The 19222-nt window shown below is 35.5% G+C and overlaps 1 protein-coding gene across 20 annotated transcripts in view; it reads right to left on the bottom strand.

Moving 5' to 3' along the window:
* The window catches only part of nrxn1 (neurexin 1), a 321828-nt gene that overhangs the window by 153936 nt on the left and 148670 nt on the right, over nt 1-19222 (bottom strand). For all 20 annotated transcript variants that reach the window (XM_015382002.1, XM_015382006.1, XM_015382016.1 and 17 more), the window contains 5 exons: nt 14011-14133; nt 12528-12909; nt 8250-8440; nt 7135-7308; nt 4520-4639 (listed from right to left, as the gene is read on the bottom strand). In XM_015382002.1, coding sequence (XP_015237488.1) covers nt 4520-4639; nt 7135-7308; nt 8250-8440; nt 12528-12909; nt 14011-14133 — 990 coding nt within the window. The remainder of the gene's footprint in view (nt 1-4519; nt 4640-7134; nt 7309-8249; nt 8441-12527; nt 12910-14010; nt 14134-19222) is intronic.

Genomic DNA, 19222 nt, shown 5'->3' with positions numbered 1-19222 from the left:
ATGGACCTCAGTGGCAGTCTGGAGGCTCTATTCTTGGTCACGTGGTAAGATGAACAGTTTTACAGCAGTGCAATATAAATACATTGGTTTTAGCTCTCAAATGCCTAAAGCTCCACTATCCAAAGGTAATGATAGGTACAGTACTGTAACTAGTAATATACAGCACTACCTACCTCTCCGAAAATGTGGTCACATTATTGGTCTTTTAGCTGCTTTGAGAGTGACAGTGGGGTACATCCCTCACAGAGGGAAGTCAGTGTTTACAACAGTGCTATTTTCAGAAGGTGTAAATTGAAAATTACTTACAGCTTCTTTAAGCTGTAATGGTCCTGGGTTTTAGTGGATGTGAAAGCAGAGCATACGCAGCACAAGCAGCTGCACAGGTACTTCTAGCTGCCCACCTATTTCACTGGGGGTGTTTTTCAAAGCCAAGTGACTTTGCGCAGTTGGAATCTGATCACAACTGCATCCCATCACTATATCAGTTTACTTGTAAACTTTAAATAGAACAACCAAAAACACCAAAAAAAATTTAAACCAATTTTACCAGCGCGTCTGGTATTGGCTCTTATTTATATTGGTATTTGCTCTTTATTTATTGGCTCTTGTGTGCATATGTTAGGGAAGTGACTTCAAATATTTAGTTTTATCAGTTACTCTTTCAATTACGGCTGTTGTTTGCCTCTATGAGCGTAATATTTTATTGCATACAAGCCCAGGAAATGCAATCCTTAGTCTGCACAAGTAGTCCTTTAGCTGTAAACTCGACCAGATACACTTAGCCTTTCATCAACTGACTTCCTGCCTGAACGATTTGCTCTGCTCCAGATTAACGTGGATTTGAAGCAGCAAAAATAGAGCGGTCGCCTATTTAAAAAAGGCAGCCAGTGGCTGACATTGCAGGAATATTTCAGGAACGTGCAGCAACATTTTCAGTGAAAACACTCTGATCGACTAGAAATCATTTGATCATCCACTACAGACTGGGTGTACTCCACTGCTGGTTTTGTGGTTTTACACCAGTGTTACAATGTTTTTAGGATTATACAACAATAGACTGCAGTATGCGTGTTATTTTTTTTAAACTATACTCATTAGTTCCTTTACGTGTTGATGCAATAATAATAAGGCTTTCTATGTGTATTTACTTTTGAAGACAAAATTCTGAAAAGACTGAGTCTGATTTAACACCTATAAAATCTGTCCAACTCAATTTTACTGCTGGTGTCAGATACAGTTAAGAATATCACAGCTTTGTGATTAGGACTAATCTGTTTACAGACTTCAGACTTCTTTAATGAAGTGACTTCCAATGAGCTGAATAAAACTGAAATGTTGAGTAATTATTAGATTTCTTTCTTTTTTTAAACCTGTTATAAGGAAAGGTGTCAAAAAAAAACTAATTCTAGAAGTGTTTAAAAAATGCTGTATTTCTAGCCATCAATTATAAAGTCACTTTATTGGATACACATTAAAATCAATATTTTCTGAAACAACCTTTTCTCTCTTGTCATTCCTATGGCAGCCCTTTAAAGAAGTTAAAACTCAACCTTTTGTCAGATTTTCTCGGCCACCAAGGACATCTGGCATTACTATTTTTGCAAACTAGATTGATTGTGGAAACCTTTTTTTCAGTGATTCAGCATTTTTTTATGTTAATGGTAACAATAAAACCATATATAGATGTTTTACTTGGCAGTTTAAATTATGTTTCTCAGATATAGCATAAACCAAGTCAGTAAGCTATAAGGGTCAGAAAAAAGGAGTTACATGTGTGACAAATGTTACAAATACGTATCTCAATTTTTGTATTTCCTAAACAGAAAAGGTTCATGTTTCATTAATAAAAATATTTCTTTATTGTGTCCAAATTTTCTTTTTTGACACAAGCAAAATCTGATATATGAAAGGTAAGATTTGAAGAAGAATAGAAAAGCTCTCTAGCTCACATATCACAGACACCATAATGTTATTAGCTCTTTCATTGGTTTCAGATATTTTCAGGATGCAAGGCTATTAAGGCTTTCTGCTGTTAACAAAAGACAGGATCAACTAACTGGTAGAGATGACACAGAATGCATTAACATTTATACTGCTCTACTCTGCTTTGGTGACATCACTGAAGTGCCCACTCTCTTCCTTTGCTCCTTAATGCAGTTCAGCCCACAGCCCATTCACCCCTTACTGTGTGAACTGCTGCAGAACAAATTAATGGCCAAACAAAATCCCCTTTGCATATTTTGAATAAGGAAGTAGCCTTGCTCTAACTAATAACAGACATTACCCTAACTCCCTCAAAAGCTTTACATTATTGGGCATGCAGTCAATTTAGATAAACGACCATTTCAGCACATTAAAGAGAGATTAATATCACTGAACTATTAAAATGGAAAATATGGATTGAAAAAGCTTGGATGTGCTCTATTAACAATAGTCAAGAAGATAAATTAATGTATTGTGAAAATAAGAACAGAAGATAAATGCATCTTGCTCAACATAATTATCTCTTTGCATGTTACAGTGTTTTTGGTGTTTTCCTAAACAGGACCTTAATGTGGAAATTATGCCATCTAGTGGTGCATACAGTACGGCTTTTTTCTAAGGTGATATTTTGGTTCTAGAGACCAAATAGTCAATATCATTCATTAGATAACTATCGATCTATTCATTTTCTAAGCTTATCTATCAGGGCCATGGGGGTGCCATGAGAGAAAGACAGCAGGGCAACACAGAGACATAAAAGCATTCATACACGCCACGAAAAAACATGCAGACTCTATGCAGAAAGACCCCAGACTGGGAACTAAACTTATTACCTTCCTGCTGCAAAGCAACAACCCTACAAACTCTGCCACTGTGGCGCTCCTTCCTAATATAAAAAAAATATATATGTGATTCTTATTAATTGTATTTACATGTGTGTGAGGAAAGTTTTGGGGTTTAGTCCCTTGTCTTTTAAAGTGAATAACTCTGTATTCTGTTAAAATCAGTTCAATTCAGAAATTGAATATTCAGAAACTTAAATATATCCAAAGAGTAAACAAATTTAGTTTTAACAGATTATAACTAAACTCAAGATTTAATTACAATAATAGATTTCTTTATGGTCTTTTAACAAACATAAAATAAGTTAAAATGGTCTACTTGAACTAAGGTTAAGGCATCACTTAAATAAGATATTGGAAAGTAATGACGACAAATATCTAAAAGCATGTATTGGCTTATCCTCTAATTATTATTTGAGATGCACTGAAGAATTAGCTTATTTTTTAAATTGGAAACTCAAAATTAAATTTAAATGAGGACTTTGTGCATACTACTGGTAGTAAAAGACATTAATTTTAAGCCATGAATTTGATAACATTAGAAAAAAATAGCTATAATAACAACTATTATTTGTAGTGCACTTTACATATCTCACAGTAATGTACAGCAGTAAAACATCTAAAATTAGGAAAATAATGAATTGCAATAAAATTAATAAAAGCTGGAAAAGCTGTTCACCCCACCACATATCTTAAGACTGCTATATACATCATAAGATGCTAGAACTTTTTTTTTCTTGCCTTCAAAGCCGCAAGAGCAGAAATAATTAATTTTCTTCTCTCACCTTTCTTTTGGGGCTCCTGCTGCTTGTTCTTGGCACAAAATCTGGTCTGAACTTTTTTTCTTGCGACAACTCCAAGAAGAGCTGTGCGATTGAATCCGGACTTGAATGGGAATTTTTAAGTAGGAAAATCTGAAATGTTCCCCTTTTGTTTTCAGATCAGAAATTCCCTCTTTTAATGAGGTACCAAAATCCATTAAGTCCCACACAGGGGTCTGTTTCGCTACTTACATGATTACATTATCTGTTTTTATTTTTGACCATCCAAAAATGTCCAAATGCACAGACTCCCTCTGTCTTTCAATGGACCAGTGCCTGCTTATCTATCACTGCAGACATTTGAGTGCAAACTTTCATGTGACCTTCAAACATACATAATATAGAGGAAAAACTGTAACTGCATTATGTTTCAGGTTTAATAAATTGCGTTGCAGGTGTTACATATGCCACTTTGCGAGTTTGGAAAATCAACCTATGTTCTGCAGTAGATCAGCTTTGTGTAGCAAAGTTTGCATATGTTTTTTTAGACAAAGAGACAATTATTAGGTACAAAGTTTGCTATCCTCAGGGTCAATGGATTGTTTAAAAAAATGCTTGTTTTTTATCAAGAACGGTTAACATAAATGAAAAGTTCTCTGTAACATCTCATATATGTTAATCATTGCTCTTGATAAAGTAAAACTAATGTGAAACAACTTCCTTTGCTCAAACAAAATGAATTTGAATTACCTATTTATGAGTGCTAATCCTACAAATGGTATAAAACTTGAGATGCTGCTGTGGTTCTGAAGGAAACTGCCTAAATTCACTATCAGCAGGTCAGGGGTTCACAAAAATTGATATATTAAAGTAAATGAACAATAACAGATAATATGAATAAACATAGTAAATAATGAAAAAGGATGATCTTACCGTCATTACAAAGTGGTCCTCCAAATGTCGTCATGCTGCAATCACAGCTAAAGCCCTCCCACTGCTGAAGACACACACCCTGGTTGGCGCAGGAGTCTTCTTGGCATGTGGTACTGGGGCCTGAATTAAAAAGTGAATAAAACCTATTAAAAATAAAAGGTAGTGCACTATAAGAAGATTCAAACTAAAAAGAATAATAGCAAACATAGACAAATGGTATTTGAATTAAAGGTTAACACAGAACAAAAGCACAGAAATAGAAATGTGCAGTCACATCTTGGCTATTACTGCTATTGTTACAATTAAGACCTACCACTATTACCAATTATCTGACATGAGATTCAGGTTAAAAACAATGTATGCCGTAACAATACAAAAACAAACATGAATATGTATAAAAGATAACAAAAATACATGCATTTTTTAATCTTTTATTTTTTTTTGGGGGGGGGGAATGGCTACTCATTCCCTCATTAGTGATTTAAATATCTAAATCACAAACCAACAGCTATGGATGTGAAAATACAAAACATTTAAAATGAAAAGTGATTCAATTTTTATAAAAAAAAAATATGTACTAAATGTTCTTTCAGATTTTTCATTATTTTTCTATATTTACAACGAACACATAATTTATAAATAATTATATAGTAAATTCTGTCTTATTTCAGAATTTCCTACATTTATAAAAAACTTAAGATATTTCCATACCCTATTGATTTCCTATTATACCGGAAATCCAAATACCACTTTGGGAGAGCTATACTACAATCCTCAGCAGTAAGACTTGAATTAATCTGCAAACAAATTAGCTTAAACTTATTCATACAGGTTTAAAATAATCGTTCATATTTAAAAACATGCCTTTTCTGACAAGAAGCAACATTGGAAATTTTGAGTGAGCCAGCCAGAGCCCTGTAATGAATCTAATAGAGAATCTGCAGAGGGAGCTAAATATAATGTGAAACCATGGTGACCTTTCAAATTCAAAAGCAGAAACAGGAAAGAAGGCAGTAAGCATTTATAAGAGGAATTTGATTACTGATAGTACATGAAATTAGAGAGAAAAAAAAATGATTTTAGTAAATATCTGTAGGAAATGTATGATGAATCTTTATTCAAACTAAAAATACAAACTACTTTTGAAATAAATTAAAATCCTATTGATACATTTTTGTAAAAATAAATTTGCCATTTTAAAGCTAAATATTTTAAAGGCAATCCAGGCCATATAAAAACACTTGGTTCAGGGTAGTAAGATGCATGCAAAAAAAATAAAAATAAAACAAACTGTTTTAAATGCAATAAAATCTTCAGTCAGAACTAGTCAGAACACTTGACTGCTACTGTATTTAAAAACACCAGTCCCATACGATTTTATACAAGGAGATGGTACTTGTATTCTGATGAGATTGGTGGAGGATTGGTGAACAAGGCAGTCCTCTTGTTGGAAAACATTGAGAAAACTGTGTTGGTAAAGAATGTAGGGGGCTGGTGATACTAAAGTGAGATGTGGGGGTTGGAAAGTGGGGTGTGGGCTCGTATTTTAGATGATTTTGGAGAGGGGGAAAATAAGACTCCATTATTAGACAAAGCTTTCTACCTTGCAAGTCAGCTTTCGTCAATGCAACTTTTGTTGGCAGAATGATAGGAAATGAGAAGTCAAAGTATAGCAGCGGTTAGTAAGAAGCATGAAAATGTCACAGAGGGACTGACAGAAATATATGTTGTTAGGCAGAATGTACAAGGAAATGATTTGTCTGGAGAAAGAGCAGGTTCAACATTACTTCATATAGTTAAGGTCTCGATATGACAAAGGTCAAAATACAGGAGCAGCTTCTAACTCAAATTAAGTAACTGCAGGCCTTCAAAGAAACTAATTTTTTTTTTTCCCCCACATATTTTCAAGGTCTGAATTGTCATAAAGATTTTGGAACAAAACACCCTATTGCAACCCTTCAAAATAGAATAAATATGTTTTTGTCTGTAATTCAGTTACTGTTTAGTCTGGCACCAATTGATAATGGCAAGTTTGACAGGCCTTCCCATGCACTGAATGGGATTACATTTGTTAGGCTGGAACATGAAAAAAGATCAGATGTACTTAATGGTAAATGAGTGGGAGAAAGTAGAATAACCGACTGAAGCTGAAGAGAGAAAATCAAATATTGTCTCTGGATATGGTGCACACATTAGACTGGGCAAATGATATTCATGCATGCAACAAAGGGTTCATCCATAATTCAAAAGGATCGCTTCAGGCCATATATCTCAGATCCAGCAAGCATGTGTCATGTAAAATAGAATAGGGATGAAATGGGAAGCAACATTGGCACAACAAATAAGGTGAAGAGAATAATTAGATTAAAGCCAAGTGAAACTGAAATGATCGTCTGTGGAAGAGTGTTGGCGCTTAATGCAGTCAAACAGAATACTAACATGCTTTATGAATGTTAAATTACATGCCACAAGTTACTAGTGTGGCTATATTTTTGGCAATGCCTCATAATTGGTGTTGTTTGTTATGTCATGACTCTTAGGATTTTTTTATGATGACATGGCTAGGGGAAACATTGTGTAACTTTCTATTTTTTGTGGGATTAGGTAGTGCTCACCTTCACACCCTCTTTCTATCTGTCCCACACAGTCCAGAGCATCTGACATCAAATCTGGGAGGCGTCCGTTCAGATCCACAGATGCCAGGCAACCCTGAAAACCTTCCTTGGCATGTACCAGTTTGGGCAGGTCCTTATACATCTCCTTTGCCACCCCACCTATGTAAAGGTTTCCTGTAAAAAGGTCAGAAATATGACACTGCTGACACCTAGTGGATGTAAAGTGAAAGCTGAGCCCCCCCAATCAAGTTTTTCCCCCCCTTTTTTTTAAGTAATAGCAAATATGAACAAACAAAAAAAAAAAATCTTTTGTTGCCTATGTATGGTTTTAAATTATCATGAAGTAATTACTAAATGTCATATAAAGTCCAAGCCATATATTTGCCAACTGCTTTGTCTTGTGCTATTCATAATTTCCGAGGAACTAAACTCCTTCAGGTAGAACACAGTACATTTCACTTCCAATCATAGCTGCTTTCATGCTGGTAATAGACCATTATTTCAAATAAACATTTTCCTTGACTGTTTAGCTCAGTACAAACGGTGCCTTCTATGAACTGTCTGCAATATGTCCACATAGTTAGACAAAGAAAAAAAAAAAAAAACCTGCTGAATTATTTCTCTTAGAAACGCATGGACTAAATTTTCCTCTTCCATTCCAGGAGTGTTTTTCCTGTCTTTTATAAATGTAAATCATAAACCCACTACTTACTTAAAACCTCTGGTTCCTCCATGATAATAAAAAATATCTATTACATACATTATACCACACACATTTTCAGCAACAGTTTGACTAGTAACACTTTGCTGTCTGCCACCCAAAACAAAAGTTGTTGAATGTCATTCAAATATAATTTCTTCTCCATTGCAAAACTACAGTTAAGCTTAACCAATACTTTACATTTCGAGATGTCTAATGCTTTAAGTTATTAATTTGTTATTAACTGCATTGTTATTTATGTTGAATACTTTTTTCCTGAAACCTGACAACTCTTTTCCAAAGATTCAACAACTTATTTTTTAATGGAAGCTAAGGATGTTCTAAAATGTACAATATAGGGAGACACTTAATAAAGTGTCTGGTTTCTGTATAATAATTCTGAATGTGCACTTACCTTTCAGGTCCAGATTCTTGGCTCCTGAAGTTGTCTGCGTAGTAATCTTGGTATCGATCTTGACTGTGTGTAGATTGTTAGTGTCTCTGGAGATTATAACATTGTGCCACTGGTTGTCACTAAGAGGTTTATTGGAGTTTCCTTTGATGAGGTGGGCTCCATTCCCCAGGTCAGATACATAGTGAAGATAACTAGAGACAGGCATGAAACAGTATGAACAAACGTGAGCACACTTCAAAACAGGAGTCTCAAACTCTTGAGGGCCAGTGTCCTGCTTCTTTTTGATGTAGAACACCACCCTAAACACCATAATCAAATAGCTTAAGTACTTAACCAGCAGCAATAGAGCTCTACTAATGAGCTCATATTGGAGTCATGTGTGTTGGAAGAGGCACATTGAAAAGGTGCATGACACCAGCCATCAAGGATTTGAGTTAACCTTTGGAATCAGAATAATATGCTACCATTTCTGGCAAATATAAAACATTACCGCTTTAAAGTATTCTGAAGTTGTACACCACAAGTCAAGTGGAAATGTACTACGGAACTTGAAAACTGAAGCAAAAAATGTTATGTGTGTAGTTGCTGGTGTATTGTTAATTCTAAGAAAGCATTATAGAAGTGCATCTGTCTTAAAAGCCTAATATTGAAAGTTTGCTCCAGTACTCGGCAATCCAATAAACAGAAAGCTTACATTTTGTGCACATTTAATACAAATGCATGGATTAAAAGCTGATAAAACTGAAAATTCAATTTTTGGACATTGTTAAAAAGAAGGTAATTTTAACTATTAGCAATAACAAACACACCTCTGTGAAGCTGACTCTCTTAAGTGGTATGTATTTGCTATTCCCCATGAAGATTAAAGGCACAGCACAAGCAGACAGTTCAAGATTTTTTTTTTTTTTTTTCACATTAGTGTTCCTCAGACATCAGAAACATTTTTACTGCTATTTTTCCTTTCTGGATACTTGTTAGAATGTATTAACCACTAACCATAGCAATTTGGGTTTTTTTACACCCTGGAACAGATAAGTGGCATCAAGTTAGAATAACTCCAAGCCCTAGCAATAACCCTGCAAGAATATTGACAATGCAGCATTACTGTATGTGTTTTTACTAAAAAGTGGCTGCAGGATCATATCTCGGACTCCAACGTCTCTCTGCCAGGCTTTCTGACCATACAAGCAGACAGAGATTTGAAGAACTGGAAAACTCAAAGGAAGTGGATTGGCATTGCTTGTGAGCAACAAATGGTGTTGCTCAGAAAATTCATCAGCGCTGCCAAGATATTGATCTGTTGCCAGTTTTTTTTTTTTTTTAATAACCGTTTATTGTCCACCTTCTGCCATTGCCGGCAGTGCATGTGAGGTAACCACCAGCTCTATTGTTACTAGGCTCCCAACACAACACCCAAATGCATTTGTGGCAGTAACTGGCAATTTTAATCATGCCTTACTCTCTGCTACACTGCCAATATTCCAACAGTGTATCAGCTGCAGTACCAGAGAAAACAAAACTTTGGACTTGTTTTATACAAATATCAAGGACTCCTCTCTAAATGCATGTCTTAGGTAAGGCCTTCTCTTGAAAAATAATATCACATCTTGTTTTTTTCTGCTTAGAGTATAAGACACTTTATAACATATAACCTATATTAAAAATATCTGTAAGAAGATGGTCACAGTAGGCAAAAAAAAAAAAAAACCTGCCAGGTTGTTTTGAGGCTACAGACTGGGCAAATTGTCCGCCACATGGAGAGGACTTCACTGCAATCGTTGAGTTTGTGATTAATTTCATAAACATGTGTGTAGATAATACCATCCTTACCAGAGCAGTGAAATTGCTACAAAATAATGAGCCATTGATCACAAGTGATCTGGAGCAATTGCTCAACAAGAACAAGCAAGCCTTTAATAAGGGAGACAAGGAATTAATAAGGAGTATACAGAAGCAACTTAAGCTCAAGATAAGAGAAAGCAAGGATGCATACAGGAAGAAGCTGGAAAGCAAACTCCAGCAAAACAATATATAAAGATGTGTGGTCAGTGATGAAGAAGATCCCAGGCTTCAAGCAAAAGGATGGAATGAACTGAAAACAGTCCTCAATAGGTTTAGTTCAGGAACAGGCTCAGCATCCATCTCTCTTGCCCACAGTCACACAGACATCCTGCCCTCTTCTGCCATTGAGTCTTCTGCATCTATCAGTTTGTTGTCAGCCAAATATTAGATGGTGCTGCTCCCTCCACCTTTCACTTTTATCTGTTTCACAGGCATGTGCAGAGCAGCTCTGTGGGATTCTCCAGCACCTCTTTAACCGTAGGCTGACCCAAGGGACAGTTCCACTGATGTGGAAGACCTCCTGCCTTGTTCCAGTGCTAAATAACATGCAGCCAACAGTCCTCAATGACTATAGACCTCTTGCACTGACATCCCACATCATGAACGTCGTAGAAAAACTTCTGTTGGTTGACTCCAGCAAGCAAACAGGCAGCTATAAGGACCCCCTACAGTTGGCTTGTTGCTGTGAAGTTGGAATTGAACCTGCTAACACACTGTCACTTAGACAAGGCAGATAGCACTGTGAGGATTGTGTTCTTTGATTTCTCCAGTGCATTTAACACAACTTACTTTGTGAAATAATCAAGAAAGTGGAGGCATTAACCATTGCCTGGATCAAAATCTACCTGACAAAAGAACACAGTTTGCTAGACTGAAGTCTCATCGTATTGTAAGGAGCAAAGGAGCACCACAGTGGAAGGTTCTTTCACCAGTCCTTTTTTATTCTGTACACCTCTGACTTCCAGTAACTGACATAGTCCTGCTGACTGAAGAAATACTCGGATTACTATGCAGTCAAAGATGGACAAGAAGCTGAGTACAGAGAGCTGGTGAACTGCTTTGTGGCATAGTGTGGAAAGAGTCCTCTGGTGCTGAATGTCAACCAAGAAAGTGAGATGATTTTAGATTTCAGAAGAAAGGAACAAGCTGAAAGGAACAAGTTGAATCCTGTTCACATTATGGGAGAAGATGTTGAGGTGATGAAGGAGTAGAAATACCTCTGTGTTCAGCTGGACAACATATTGACTGGAGAAGCAACTGTGAACCATCTACAAGTAAGGCAGAACAGACTATAATTCGTAAAGGAGTTTAGGTGCTTCAACGTTTGCAACAAAATGTGGCATACTGTATCTTCTATAAGTCTGTTGCGGAGAGTGTGATCTCTTCTGCCATCATCTGCTGTGGTAACAGTATTAGGGCTAATGACTTCAAAAAGCTCAATAAGCTAATAAAGAAGGCCAGCTCTGTTCTAGGAACTTCTCTAGCCCCTCTGGAGATTATTTCACAAAGAATTCTTCATACAGTGAATAAGATTATGGACAACAGTGGGCATCCACTTCAGAAGATTTTTAAACGACAAAAAGTGTTTTCAGTCAGAGCCTTCTCCAGATCCAGTGCAAGACAGATGCTACAGAAGATCCTGCCTGCAGCTATCAACACCTTCAACAACTCGATAAAAAAACTGACAAGAACAAACAAAACAAAAACCCTATGAGTTACTCCAACATTGAATTTCCCTTAATCAAGTATTTTTTAAATGATTGAATTGAATATATATGATGATTTTAATAAGAAAAGGAAGGTGAAGCCAAGACAAAGAAAAGTCAATTTTTTTTTCAAAAATATTATTCAAAGTAACATAATGAACCTTTGTTTGGAGTTGCTGACTATTTCAACATAAGCTTATAATTATTTCCATTGGAAATCGAGGGTGAGTTGGACACTGCACTGCTGCCTAGAAATAAAAAACTGTGGCCAGAGAAATTATCTAATGTAAAAGAATAGCAATTCTAAAAGCAAACATATAGGAGTTTAAGTGTTTTATTGCTATCTGCAATTTGTTTTTCGAGTTAAAAACTAAACATGTTTCACTCTAAGACCAGATTTCACAAAGGAAAATAATAGTAGATACACACTCCATCCTCCCTCAACTTCCTGTGTAAATAATCGAAAGCTGTGTTTAAATAATGCAAACGTGATATTTTAAAGGTTTAGAAAATACCATCCACATGCACTACTTGATGCTTTTGATCAACATATCTGGATATATACTGAGGATGTCTAGAGAATTATCTAGCCCAACGTAAAATCTGATTTTAACAGAATTTTAACAGAACCTCAGCAATGATGTTCTGAACACTGTCATCAACCTAAAAACTTCCAATAAAGGCACTTGGTGCTTTATCAATTTTTAATGAGAGGGATGGATCCACCTACCCTTTGACCAGTTCCACCACTATGAAATCATTTCCATCGCCACTGTTGTAGAGGATGAGACCATCAGGAGATGTGGTTTTAAACTGAAAGAAAAGGTGCATCGAGTAGTAGGCCTGCAGAGTGGTGAGAGTCACATAGCTGGAACGTGACTTGAAGGTGACCGGATCAGCAATAATGTTCTTGAAGCCAATCATGGCATTGAGTTCACAATAATCAATGTCACCATTTTTGCACAGGTCAATGTAAGCCATGCCATTGAAGGAGAGGCTTTGAAGGTGGCCAATGAAGTTAGACGGCACCAAGGACATGAAGCGCTTCTCTGTCACGATGCCGGTCTCAATGTTATGAAATTCCAGCTGGGTGTGGTCACCTGCCATTTGACCTTCAATTTAAAGGGAAGGAAGAAAAGAAAATATTATTGGGGTGTAAATCAAATTTAAGGGGAAGAGCTGTGAACTTAAGGATCCAAAAATTTCATCAAAGTGATTATGTGATGTTAACACAACTTGTGACATTAAAACAGGCGTGTATGCCTTTAATTTTGGATTAATGTTTTTTTTTTTTTTAAAGAAGGTCCAAATACAATTTGTTTAATGTAGAAATATTTATATTTATGTTATGAAAATCAACCCCAGGACATAAGCAATAGCTTCTAGAATTATTCACAGCTTATATATATATATATATATATATATATATATATATATATATATATATATATATATATATAATTACTCTTTCAAGTTGAGTAATTTTGTGATTCATGATACTGCCACCACTATGTTTCACAGTAGGAATTGTGTGTTCAGGATGATCTATAGCATTAATTTGGCCTTTTGTATGTAGGGCACAAAATTCAGCTTCAAACCAATTTGTCAAGATCATTTGTTGTATTTCCTATATGGCTTGTGCAAAATGCTAACACCACTTTTTATGTTGTTCTTTCAACCATGGGTTGTATCATGCAAATTTTTATTCAGGTCATACTTGAACATGCCAAACCTAATCTATATTGGGAAGCGATTCTCCCACCAATGAGGGGAATCTAAGCAACTTCATCAGGGTTAACCTCTTGGTTACTCAATGGATTAGTGGACCACGTTTTGTTAGGCTTTATGCTGTTCTTTATGCTTTCATTTTTAAATGAAAGGTAGCTCTAGTATAGTGAATTTACACAAAGCCAGATTTATATTGATTATTTCCATCGGATCTATAGGCGTCATAGTGAAGGAAGGGTTAATAGAAATACACCCTAAATTCTATCTCTTTTATTTAAAACCATATATGATTTTCCTTTCACTTTATATGAATACTTTAGCAAGGCACAGTACTGACCTAGAAACAGAAGACCAAACAAACCAACCAAATCCTTGAGTAAATTACTCTGCAGTTGGTGTTTTTTCTGTTGCATGGGTTTACTATAGGTAGACCCCGAGAGCTGTAAAAGTAAATAGAGAAGACTAAAATAAAGGATTAGAAGTACCTTCCACAGGCGGTAGTTCATCTACAGTCAGTTTCAAACTCTTGCCTCTCCTGAACACACGTACGGTATGCCACTCATTATCGTTCAGGTTCTGACCCGCAAAAATAGTCTCTGGACCTTTGCCTGTGGGACAGTCCAAAAATTGGTTAAAAACACCCATGCACTCTAACACACATGCAAGAGAAAGGTTAAATGGTAATACAAGGAAAAACAATCGTTTAGATAGGAGACAGAAAGAACGCCAGAGAGAATGACGGAAACAGTTAGAGACAGGAAGTAAACATAGTAAATGGTCCATTAACGACATCACTCTAAACTACATTTGCAGCATCATTAGACATAATTTCTAAAGTACTAGTAAGCACAGTTTTCTTTAAATTACAGTATCATTATTCAGTATCATTATTCAAAATAACCTTGGCATTGTTTTTCTCTGCCATTTTTCTTTAATTTAAACAAGAATCCAATTGAATTTGATTCTGTCTTTATGCTCCACTTGGTGGCAGCAAATACCTTCCAGAGTTATATATTTACACAAAGCGCCTTACAAACAAGAATAACTCTCCATCTTGTCAACCCACAACAGCTATTGCCTTTCTTTAACCTTCATGTAGTGAGAAAAATAATAATTTTCAAAGAAATTTTGTTATATCAGATGCAGTAAGCTTGGAGGTAAAACAAAAGCAATGCAGAAAAACAGAAAACCTAAAGAATATCCATAAAATCACTTAAAGCAAGAAAATTGGAAAAAAGAAAAGAAATACAGAATGTGATTTTTTTTTTTTAGAAAAGTGAAAATTCTCTCTGTTTAAAATTATTAAAGAAGTGTAGCATTTAGTTGGCAGTAATAAATGTGTCATTTTTGTATCTATCTGAATACCAAATGCAACACTAAAATTGCATAAAAGCAGCTTTGCAACTAGGGAGAGATGGAGGTGTCAGACAGCTACAGTAATAGGCCAAAAAATATTTAGAATTGCAAATAAAGATCAGAGGTCATGTTTTAAATCGGTGCCATGTTACCTCAATTATAAAAAAGTGGAATGTTTAATTCATAAAAAAACAGAAAACAAATTAAAACTGGGATATCTAAGGCCAAACATGCCATTATTTTTATTAAGTGTTGTTCATGGTGAAGTTTTTAACCACTATATTGCACTGATGTTCTCCTGCTGGACAGACATAACAAACAGGTCAATGAGGTTATACCACAGCGATAGCATTTTAATTGCCCAGGATCTGGATCTATTTTACACTGTCAGAACTATTTCACAGGTGTGTCCAGGCTCATGCACCTGAACCCATTTTTGGGGTATTTATTTTCTGCCTCTCTGCAATCTCCAAAGCTTCAGTGCAATGTGTATGCAAATTTGAGGGCACCACAGTACCAGGACACCATAAGTATCAGAGGCGCAGTACTGCTTTGTAAGCACTAAACACTGGGGCAGGGTTGAAACCAGGCGACTGGTGAGGGATTAAGAAGGAGAGATATGAAATAATGGGATGGGGCTGAACTTGAAAGCATGCTTGATCTTTGCCTTCTATCATTCATGTCCTTGTTGCTCTCCAAGGAGGGAAAGAGGAAGAAGATAAAGAGGGCAATCATTTGCACAACATTCACTGCAGCAAAGAGTGTTATATGATAATTTACAGTATTTTTTAACCTAGTTGGCTTTGGTTATGGAATATTTCAGTATAATTGTATTAATACAGGAGCAAAACATTTCAGTAAGGGGTTGCAATAATGATATGAGAACATTTTTGGACACCAAACCTGCAATGCATGATCATATTTATAAATAGATTGCACAGATATGCAACTGCGTGGAAAGGTGAAATATATCCCTTTTATTTTTATTCTATTTTTTTTCACAACTAATGATTGATTGAAATATTTTCGATTGGAAGTTTAAAGCTTTCAAATGTCCCCAAAAATGCCCCAAAGTTATCAACTTTTTCTAAGGAAATAAGAAATAGGTTGGATTGCCTTCTGTTAGGGGCAACTTTATACGTTTGGTTTAGCAAGAACGATTAATTTTCATCCGTGCAGACAGATGACTTTGAAACTTTCCAATTATGAAAGAAGAAGCTGTGTAAATTAGTTAGCATAGCAACATGCTTCCAATATATACTATGATCATATTTATATTTAAGTTGCTCAATGCCAAAGAGATTTCCAGAGTTGGCAAAACTCTCTCCATGGGAATGACCCCGACACCTTGCTCTTACCTGTAACAATGCACTCTTGGGCACTTACATGACAGAAAGTCAGCAGTTAGAAATCCATGTGATGGAAACTAACAGCGATGCCTCTGGCAATGTAAGACTTTTTGACCAATATAAGACACTGTGCTAAAACAGTTCAGTTCAGTTCTAGAATAAGCCGTACAGTTAAGTACCCACAAGGAAGCAATTATTTTAGCATTATGATTCTGTTTTCCCAGGTGGTGTAGGAGCACAAAATTAGAAAAGAATTGTTGCTAGACATGTTTATATGTTTAGGGAAAAAAAATTTTCAGCACAAAATATATTTTTAAATTATTCTTTGTATTAGAATTTTAGTGTTCTTTTTCTTTTAATGGGAAGTTAAAAGTCAGTTATGGACCAAATTTATAGGCTTAATAAGGTGCAGATCCACTGGTACAAATGAGTTTAAATACAAAAATGTAGATTTACTTTAGTTTATAGTCTAATGTAATTTAATTCTGTTTATTTATATAGCGCCAATTCACAACACATGTAATCTCAAAGCACTTTACAGATACAACCAAATACAGTCAAATTGATTCAATGTTTTCTATCTAAGGAAAACCAGTTGATTGCATGAAATAATTGACTTGAAGGCAATACCTCACACCAAGCATGCTTGTAGTGACAGTGGAGAGGAAAAACTCCCTTTTAACAGGAAGAAACTTCCATTGTGAGCCACACTCAATGTCATTTTTGATTATTAATATGTTTTACGATATACATAATGTGTTACATAAACTGAGTTTATTTAACCGTTACTATGATCAGGTTTTATCAATTATCATTGGCTAAGAGTTTGCATCCGGACTGTGTGCTGTATGCAATAGCTAACCCAGCCAGGGGCCAGCTAATCCGTGAGTTAATATTGCCTTCTAAAATTCTGCAGAAATGTATAAACTGCAACACTGTAAGGGGTGCAGAGTACTTTAGCTGATACTGACTTTAAAATGTATCTCTACAAGAATGTAAATGTCTTTAGCTAAAACTGTTTTGGAAATCATTTTCAAAATGTGACATATTTAGAACAGTGCAATTACTAACAATTTACTCAATTGCCTTGGTCTCAGTATAAAGAAACCATATAAGAGTTCAACCAATAAATACATTTTAATTGAAAATTCAATCTGAAAGACTTATCAGCCTCCTCTTGAGCACCTGCTATCATACGTCAAGCTTTAGCCAGTCAATGTCGGGATCACGCCTTCTCTGAAGTCAATCACATTTTAAGAATCCACTCATTTAGCTTCTGGCCTAGCTTCCCTGCTGCATGCCTGCAAACTTTCACCCACCTCTGCCCCATCTCCTCCCTCACTCCCCAGCTATTCTCAGTCTCCTTCATCCTCAATCTTCTTCCACTACCAGTTTCCGGGCCCAGGGGGGAAGACTAATCAAAGTCTTCTGCTGGGGCCCGAACACCAAAGAACTCATTTCATATATGTCAATAAAACTTTTCTAATCGCAGCTTTTCTCTAGGTTAGTCTCTCCAGGTTGAAATTCCATACAAAGCAAGATTGCAGCACAAATGTGTCCACTTTAGCTTTTGCAATGTTTTACTTGCAGATAGATATTTTTATAAATGTTTGTTTAGGATTTTGCATGATACCAAGAAATTGTGGTTCACTTGATTTTGAATGTAAAACTATTCTGGTAAAAAGCTGTAAGGAAAAACATACAGTTATGTAAGAAACCTAGACCAACAGATCTATATTTTTTATATATGTGTATTAGTGTTATCTAACTTCTAAGAAAATTCTTTAAGTAATCACTTGTGTAAAATTGTCTGATTCTGTTTTTATTGTTATTGGTTTCATAAGAGCAGCAATCTATGATATCTCCATAGCATTTATAAAACTATATTTTATTCCTTGCTGTGTGTCATTTTACCGTTAGCATTTTTAACACAATATTTATCTTTTTGGTTTTCTTAAGTTAAGAAACACTTGGTTCTGTTTTTCTAATAGCACTATCATTAAGAAACAATATAAAAGGATTTTTAGGCAGGTTTTTCTGCAAGGATCAATAGCAGCAGCTAACTTCCTTCCTGATGGCATGTCCATGATGGCAGAAATGAAAGCGCAGCATCAGAAAGTAAGATTTCCACATAATCAGTTCTGGTTTGAACCCAGGTCAGATACTGTGGAACAGCCTTTCTCGGGACCTTTACTAACACAAAAGGAAATGATTTGGCAAGCACAAGGTCAGTGTGCTCAGTTACTTTTAATACAGAAAACTTAAGCTGACGTTTGAGCTGACCAGCTTGTTTAAATCAGTTCCTAAATGCTGCTTAGATACTAATAATTCTATTGAAGTCTGTAGGTTTTGCAGCATTTGGCATGACAGTCCAGCTCTTAGTAAACAGGGTAAGGCAAGCAGTTACTGTAGTCAGTATGATTATTAAAAGAAAAAAAAAAAAAACATCTAAAAAAATGTTTAAGTATGCCAGTGGCTGAGATATACTGTATTTCACTTTTTAACTGCATTTTTATTCAACCTTATTTGTAATTAAAAATCATCATCAAAATGTAAATTATGAACAGATTTCTTGGCAATATTAAGTGCTGCTCTCTGCCCTATAGTCTATTTTTTTTTTTATGCGAATAAGATTATTTGTGAAATTCAAATGAAAGTATATTCTGTTTGACTTCAATTTGTCTGCTCTGCAAATGTATTACCACTAGCCTTTTCCACTGAGTTGCTTTAAAACAACTAAACAGTTTGTTTTATTGCATGACTTTAAAGCAATCTCTTTAAATCATACTGCACAGTAGATGCAACAGTAAACTTTTAAAACAGAAATAACGCTCATAGAAATTTCTTATCTCCCCTGAACTTTAATAAGCAGCATCTGGTACCACTTCTATTTTAAATTTCAAAAAAACTTTTATATCATTAAAGCTTAAGTGTGTAATTTTCAGCGACATCTAACGTCCAGACTGCAGACCGCATCAACATGAACATCTCC

Source organism: Cyprinodon variegatus, unplaced genomic scaffold, assembly GCF_000732505.1.
Source record: "Cyprinodon variegatus isolate N-32 unplaced genomic scaffold, C_variegatus-1.0 Scaffold246, whole genome shotgun sequence".
Taxonomy (NCBI): Eukaryota; Metazoa; Chordata; class Actinopteri; order Cyprinodontiformes; family Cyprinodontidae; genus Cyprinodon; species Cyprinodon variegatus.
The sequence above is the reverse complement of the archived record's forward strand: the minus strand, read 5'-3'. Positions and strand labels throughout refer to the sequence as shown.